This window comes from Myotis brandtii, unplaced genomic scaffold (genome assembly GCF_000412655.1).
Source record: "Myotis brandtii unplaced genomic scaffold, ASM41265v1 scaffold1279, whole genome shotgun sequence".
NCBI classification, from domain to species: Eukaryota; Metazoa; Chordata; class Mammalia; order Chiroptera; family Vespertilionidae; genus Myotis; species Myotis brandtii.
This window is the reverse complement of record NW_005354503.1, coordinates 334,753-342,469: the sequence shown is the minus strand read 5'-3', so window position 1 is coordinate 342,469 and position 7,717 is coordinate 334,753. Positions and strand designations below refer to the sequence as shown.

General features: G+C 49.9%; 1 protein-coding gene across 1 annotated transcript in view; it reads right to left on the bottom strand.

Moving 5' to 3' along the window:
• The window catches only part of NRL (neural retina leucine zipper), a 2,701-nt gene extending 1,321 nt beyond the window's left edge, over nt 1-1,380 (bottom strand). Inside the window, exons 1-2 of the mRNA XM_005859616.2 lie at nt 970-1,380; nt 5-165 (exon numbers count right to left, since the gene is read on the bottom strand). Of these exons, the coding sequence (XP_005859678.2) occupies nt 5-165; nt 970-1,350 (542 nt within the window). The 5' untranslated portion in view covers nt 1,351-1,380. The remainder of the gene's footprint in view (nt 1-4; nt 166-969) is intronic.
• Nucleotides 1,381-7,717: the final 6,337 nt, after the last annotated feature.

Here is a 7,717-nt window from a genome sequence, read left to right as displayed (position 1 = left end):
CTGCAGCCTCTTGGAGCGACAGGCCTGCGCGTACCCTCGGTTCTTCAGCGTGCGGCGTCTCTGCTTCAGCCGCAGCGCCTCATCGCGCCCGCAGCCCCGCAGCTGTCGGTTTAACTCCCGCACAGACATCGACACCAGCGCCGCGTCAGAAAAGCGCTCGGCCAGCTGCAGAGGGAGTAGGTAGAGACCTGGTCCGACCTGGACACTCAGTTCCCAACGCCAGGCTGGCCCCGCCTGGCTCTGCACTTGACCTGAATGCTCGCCCTTCCACTGATTCAATCTCCCAATCCAGACCCCGCCCCAGGTCCCAACACTTCCGGGCTCCCATAGGTCCTTGCCCAGGAACTCGACCCGCCCAGCGCTGCTGGCCCCGCCCGCCTCCCACTGTCAAGCGAGCCCATCCTGCACCTGAGCCCACGTGTCTCCAGTGGACCCAAGCCCAGATAGACCCCACCTTTCCAACGCACCTGGCTCTCCTCTCCTGGAGGCCGCAACCCTGTGACCCTCAACGGATTTGGATTAAATCTTAATGCCCTCAACACCCCCATCTGTGTCTATAATTAATAGGATGAGTCCCAATCCTTTCTGAGAAGGTTGGGGGCTGGGGTAGCACGAAGTCTTGAAAAGGCCAACTTCATTCGCGTTCCCACAGTCTTGACTCCACACCATTCCCTGTTTTCCACGCATGGTTTTTACCTCCCCTTTTTACCTGCCCGTAATCGCCTGCTCCTCGACGCCCTTTCATTCTCAACTCTGCCTTTTCTGTCCTCTTCTAACCTTATCTTCTCCCTTTTCCTCCTGGGTCAGCCTATTCATTTCTCTCCATTTGGAAAAAAGGGAGGGGGCAGAACGTTGTTTTCTCTATCTGCTTTCTTCCAAGGGCCCTTCTTCTGCCCTCTGTCTCTTTCCCAGTCCAGGAACTCCTTCTCTTACCCGGCCTCCCCTCAAAACAGCTCACTGATCACTCACCTGGGCATGCTGGGCTCCTGTCTCCTCTGAGCTCCCTGGGTAGTAGCCATGGGGCCCCTCAACGGGGACTGGGTTCTGACCCTGCAGCAGCTCCACGGCCTCCTCAGGACTCAGCCCCAGTACCTCCCCAGCCCCCTGCTGCTGCTGCAAAGTGGCCAGCCAGTACAGCTCTTCCAGGCCTGACCGGGGGCCCTCAGTGGCCCCCAGCATGCCTGGCTCACTGAAAGTGGGTGAAGGAGGCACTGAGCTGTAAGGTGTTGAGCCCAGTGAGGCTGTGAGGGTGCCAGATCGCCCCTCAGAAGGTTCCCGTTTTACTTCAAACTTCATCAAGTCAAAGTCATTGACATATTCCATGGCCAGGGGGCTGGGAGGCAGTGCCATTCTGGGGCTGGATGGGGGTGGGGGGCACACCTGCAAAACAGAGGAGACATTTGGAGCACTTGGAGACTGCCTGCCAGTCTCCTTCACCAAAACCTGCTCCCCCAGAGCCCAAGTACCCTGGAGCCTCAATTCTGGGAAGCCGGGATGACGGTGCTGCCCTGTTCCCTGCATAGTCACCTCCGGGCTGGGGGCCAATTTTTCAGATGGCAGGGGTTCCTGACCGGGGACAAGCAGCTTACATGAGGAAGAGGACAGCACAGTCTCTGGCCCCACTGGTGCCTCTGAGATTTACGAAAACAAGAGGAATATGGCAGTGCTCCAACTCTACTGCTGGAACATGCTGAGATGCTCTGTCATCTCAAGAGGCACCATTCCATTTCCAAGCAATTAAAAATTTTGCTTAATTAACTGTGAGAGTACGTATATATTTTCAGACAAAGGGAAACATGTATGCTGAATTTTAATGTAGAAATAAGGATACAATGCTATGATTATACCTCTCTATCTCTCAGAGCACCCAAGCCAATGCCTTGCATATAGAAGACCCTTACTGCACATCTGTTCTATGAATTAATCCACCCCTTTTATAGGAGTGAGAGACTTTCCAAGGGGGGAAAAAAGATTCTAGAATGAGTTTTAGAAAGATCAGGACCGAGTGGCAACTATCTTTCCCCAAGGCCAATCTCTCCCAGGGGAACCAAGCTAGATTGGTTTCCCTTCTTCTATTCAGAACCCCCTATGTTGTGTGAACTTGAGCAGATCATCTTCCCCATTCTGACCCGTTTCCCCTAGCTCAGGTCCCAATTTCAGCAGCCACACCCATAGTTCCAGAAGGGGCAAAGCAAGGAGTGCTCATCTGCAAGGCTTCGAGTTTGACTTAATTTTGATGCCCCAAACCTAGGTATCCCTCAACCACATCTCAGACCCTAGGCTCTGCCCAAAGAGGTGGGAGGAAGGACAAGGTCTCTCTTCCTATCCCAGGGAAGGGCTGTTGCCCTCTCTATTGAGCTCCTCACCCTTGAGAGGACAGAGAAGACAGGAATAAAAACACAGATTGAAGGAACTGGTTCTTGGCAGGGAGAAGGTGGTGAGACACTGAGAGAAGTGTCCAGAGAGAATTAGATGAAAGAATAAGTGAGAAGACTTGTTTATGTTTCTGATGTGATAGCAGTGAGGGATATAGAGCCAGTTAGGGTAGGAGTGGGGCAGGGGACAGAAATGTGAGGATTCCTGAAAATAGACAACAGAGAGCAGACAGCAGGTATCAGAGGAGGGGGCTCTAGGCTCTAGGTTAGAGGCCCAGCACCCAGGAAGGCCCAGGGAATACTCACTTAAGGGATGGCAGAGGTGATGTGGTCAGTGTCAGAGCCAGGCAAGCACAGCTTCCCCTGAGACTGGAGGCACCATTGAGCAAGGCCCAGTGCCTCTATGCTCAGAACAAGGGGCTGTGGGCACAGAGCCCAGAGGGCACTCTTAAAGGGATAGCTCTCTGAGGTCATTTGTGGTCCTTAGGCCTGCAGCCAATGAGGTAAGGGGATCATTTGACTATCTCATTGGCCTTGGGAGTGGGGGGAACAAGAGGAGAGAACAAGTATGCCTGTTTTCAAGGAAAAGCATCTTCCCCAATAAAGCTCCTCACTGATGGTCTGACTTACATGTGCTCAGCTCCCTGGTGCAGACCACCACCCACATGTGAACACATCCCTCAGCCCTTGGTGACTGAAAGTATGGGATTAGAAAAGACGGCTCCCAGTGTCCTCACCCTCTAAGGCTCTGCAGCCCCTTGTCATTGTTTTGGGGGAGTTCAAGCTCTCTGGAACCCACTCTCACCTGGACTGTTGGGTGTCTCCTATTTCCAGGAATCCTCACATTTCTGCCCCCTGCCTCATCCCCACTGTATCTAGCCTCATGACCCTCATAGATATCAAATCAGAAAGAGAAGCCATCTTCTTCATGATGAACCGCCAGGACTTGACCATCCAATCCTCAGTCTTTCTCACTCTTGCTGACCCAGCCCCAGGACAGGCAATCCAGCTTCAGAGAAGGAACAGGAGAAGGAAAAATGGGAAATTCTGCTCCTTCCTTCCAGGCCAATGTGGGACACTGAAATCTAATCACCACCAATCCATCTGAGACTTTTGTGACTGCCCTCATATGCCCTCTGCTTCCCCTCATCTTTTCTCTGTGTATATTCTGTCCCTCTCTTTTCCTCTCTCACTCATCCTGGTTCCCAGATGGTTGGTGGGTGACCTACATTTTCAGCCTAATCCCTTAACACCTCTTAGAGCTATCATCCCCGAGTAGAAGTTGGAACAGGGATACTGGGAATTAGGCAAGATGTTTAAACCTGTCTGAAGCTGTTTAAATACTGTCTGTACTGGAACAGAACTCCATGAGTTAAAGGCTATTCCCTACCTTCTGAGGACACCTAAACTCTCCCATGGGGTTAACAGATCCTATTTCCCAACCCAAAGAGAGACGTGGGTGTCCATCAGCCCCAATGACCATAATTTATAAAAATTAATCTAGTCCCAGCCTTAGGTGTTGGGTGAAAAGGTGGGAGATTCATATGATTTAAGACAGTGGTTCTCAAAGTGTGGTCCCCAGATCAGCAGCATCACCTGGGAACTTGTTAAAATGCAAATTATCTGGCCTTACTTCAAATCTACTGAATCAGAAACTCTGGGGATGGAGCCAAAAATATCTATGTTTTAATAAGCCCTCTGGGCAATTTTGATGAACACTAAAGTTTGAGAACTACTGGTCTACAGAATGCCTACAGTGAACTCACCTTCCCTTTGTGTGTGTTTATGTGTGGTCTCTCCTGCCATGTTCTCCACACACATATAAGAAGACCTAGATCAGATGACATCTCTCTCTTCCCACACCTAGCCTCTATTTTGTGGAGCAGAGACCATTAACATTATTCAAGGGGAAAGGCTTCTCAGTGTGATTGCCTGAATCTAGTGGCGTTTTGTTGAAGAACCAAAAAGCTCAAGTCCTGGAAACAAAGACACAAAATGAGAATGGGGACCATAGAGACAGGGAATCCCTCACACATGCCCATAGTATGTGGCTCTAAAGCAGATAGCCAGGAAAGAGACCCCAGAATGTTCCTGGTTGAAGAAGGAAATGGAAATGTTGAATGCAGCCCCCTTTTTTATGCCTGGTCTGGCCTGGCCAGACACTTGGCCCCTCTCCCCTCAGCAGCTGTCAGGTCTGCACTGATCCTCTTGTTTACTGGAGGGCTCAGAGGAGAGGTGGGAGGGCTAAGCTGCTAACGGGCTAAAAGAGTCAGACTAAACAAGCTCAGGCAGGTTGAGCTGCTAGGGGCTCAGACCAGGCGACACTGAGCAGGAAAAGGAGTCTGAGGACTGAGGGCTGGGCCAGAGGAAAGGCCAAGGACATGGAAAGGAGAGGCTGTGGCCCAGGAGGTAGTTAATGTGTCCTCTGTCAGGAGGGGAGAGGATGAATGCTGACACTGACTGGCTCAAGGACATCTGGGGGGGGGGGATGGGGATGAAAAAGATGAAGCCAGGTGGACTCTAGGAATGACAGAACAGAGGAAGAGAGGCAGGAAGACTTAGCTAAGGAGGCAGTGGGTATAGACCTGGGACAGGGGGCAGAACAAGTCAAGGGCTCCCCAGGGATCTAGACTCAAGCAGAAAGAGGGACATAGGCACATGGAAAAGTTGGGCAAAGGGCCATGGAAAGCTTCTGGGAGGAGATCAAGAAGGGAGTAAGAGTAACAAGAAAGACAAGAGCAAAGGACTAGAAGAGCAAAAGTGGTAGAAGAAAGAAACGAAGGAAAGTAAAATCGAGGACCAAGAACTAAAACAAATACAGAGAAGCAGACAGAGAGATGGTCAGGTCACAAAGAAAGAGTAGTTGCCAAAGGACGAAAAAGTAGAACGATATGGACTGAGGGATGCTGGACCATGTAGAAAGAGGGCCAACCAGGCAAAGGGCCTAGAGAAGTGGAGTAGAAAACAAAGAGAAAGGAGAGGTGAAGAGACAAGAGTCAGTAATCCAGGATGCTGTCACTATATCCATTTTTTGGAGCCCTGTAAGATTTGTTCTCATTCCTAGTTCTGACTTTTCGTATCTAGATCTTCAGTAATAGATACAAATTCTTAAACCTCTTTCTGGTCTACCCCTTACATTCACTTGACAAATATTTGTTAAACACCTACTCCACCCCAGGCACTGTGCTAAGCACTAGATATACCTCAGCAAATCAGACTGACCCCAGCCCCCTGCCTCTGTGGAGCTTACAGATGAAACAGAAACATCATTGTATTGGGGAGCCCTGTCCTGGGCGCTGTGCTTTGGAAGGCTCCACTCTGGTGCTCTTCCAGCTATGCGCCATGGAGTGAGGAGCCCAGGCCTCCTCTGCGCACACACCCAGTCCCCTTCTGGACCACACTCCAGAATTCCCTGCCCAAAGGACCCCAAGCCCACTTCTAGGGCCCACATGGACCTCTTCCCTGGGTTGCCCACCCAAGGGTAGACCAAACTACCCGTTCACGCATTCCTAGACCTAAGTGGCCAAGGGGTGGCTGTTTGCAGGAGGCTATGGACAGAATTAGGATGTATAGACAGAGAGGTCCACATACATGCACATGAGGCCCCTGGCAGTACAAGACGGTGTCAGGGGTGGGAAAAGAGGTGGACCTGAGGACCAGTAGCTGACTCTCCCCACACCACCACATTCTACTGGGGAATCCTGAGGATTCCAAATAAAATCTAAATTTGAATCCATGTTAGGGATGGGCCTACCTAAAAACAAACCATTGTAACTGAGATGAGTGCTATGAAAGAGAAGGGCAGGGTAGGAAAGAGGTGGACATGTTCACTAAACTGAAAAAGACCAATGGGGCCAGAGAGTAGAACCAAGGAAAGGTAGGAAGAATGGTGGTAGATGAGGGTGGAGAAGTCCACAGGTGCCAGATCATGCCGAGTCTTGTAGGCCAAGTTTAGAATGTGGGCTTTATTCTAAGAGCAGTGAGAAGCTGGGCGCATTTGAGATCTTGCTCACCAGCATATGTCATCAGTATAGCTCAAATAAACTCTTACAAAAATTATCTAAAAATAAACAAATAAATAAATAAATACGAGCAGCGAGAAGCTATTGAAGGGCTTTCAGTGGAGACCTGACATAATCAGATTGTTTATAAAGATCACTTTGGCCCTGACCAGTTTGGCTCAGTGGATAGAGCATTGGCCTGTGGACTGAAGGGTCCCGGGTTCGATTCCGGCCAAGGGCATGTACCTGGGTTGCGGGCACATCCCCAGTAGGAGGTGTGCAGGAGGCAGCCGATGGATGTTTCTCTCTCATCGATGTGTCTAACTCTCTATCCCTCTCCCTTCCTCTCTCTGAAAAATCAATAAAATATATTTTAAAAAATCACTTTGGATCTAGTGTGGAGGAGGGCAAAAATGGAATCAGAGTCAGATAAGGAAGTTAACAGAGTATCCAAGTTGAGTTTGGGGAAAATCTTAAGCTGAAAAAAACTCTGAGATGAAAACTTGTGTACAGGTGGCTTATTAGGGAAGACTTTCAAAGGGAATGAGAGAAGCAGGACTGGGCAGGGGAAAAGTTGAAATGCATTACAGTTGCAACAGAAGAGACGGCAGCTGATTCTATGGGATTTCTGGAGCTGGGATGAACTTTCAGAGTTGTTTCAATTTGAGGCCAGAGGACCAGGCCTTTGAACCCATACATTCACCAGTCATTGATGACATGTAATCCCAGGAAAGAGGCACTGCATTTGACAAGACAGTTTCCTTCAGCCACAGGTAGTTCTCAGGGAAACATTCAGCTGTGAGCCATCAGGAGCCAACACTCAGTGGCTGAGACAATGAGCACCATGATCCTGAAGGGAAATCTAGGCAGCACACCACAGCATCCACTACAGGGTGTCTGTGAGCCATCGATATCCCCGCCCCAACTCCTGTCCACAGCTCCCTGGGAAGAAGGAAATGCAGACCAGAATAAGGTTGGTCACACACTGCCCCCTGGTGGTGCGCCATGAACAGGACATTGGTCAGCTGGTGGGCCAGGCTGCCAGGAGGGACAGGGAGCAAAGTGTGTGACAGATAAGGGGAATCAGCAGTGCAAGGAAATCCTCTCAGGAGCCCCTTGCACAGTCGGTCTAAAATTAAGGAAGGAAGAAAAAGGGGTTGAGGGGGAGGATTCAGAAACATGGGTGGGACTTGTTCATTCTTTCATTCAACCAACAGTTATTAAGTACCTATCATAGGACAGATTCTGCAGGGAGCTAGGATAAAAACAAGACCAATTTCTAATTATTATTATTTTAAATATACTTTTTATTGTTGATGTATTACAGGTCTCTCCCATTTT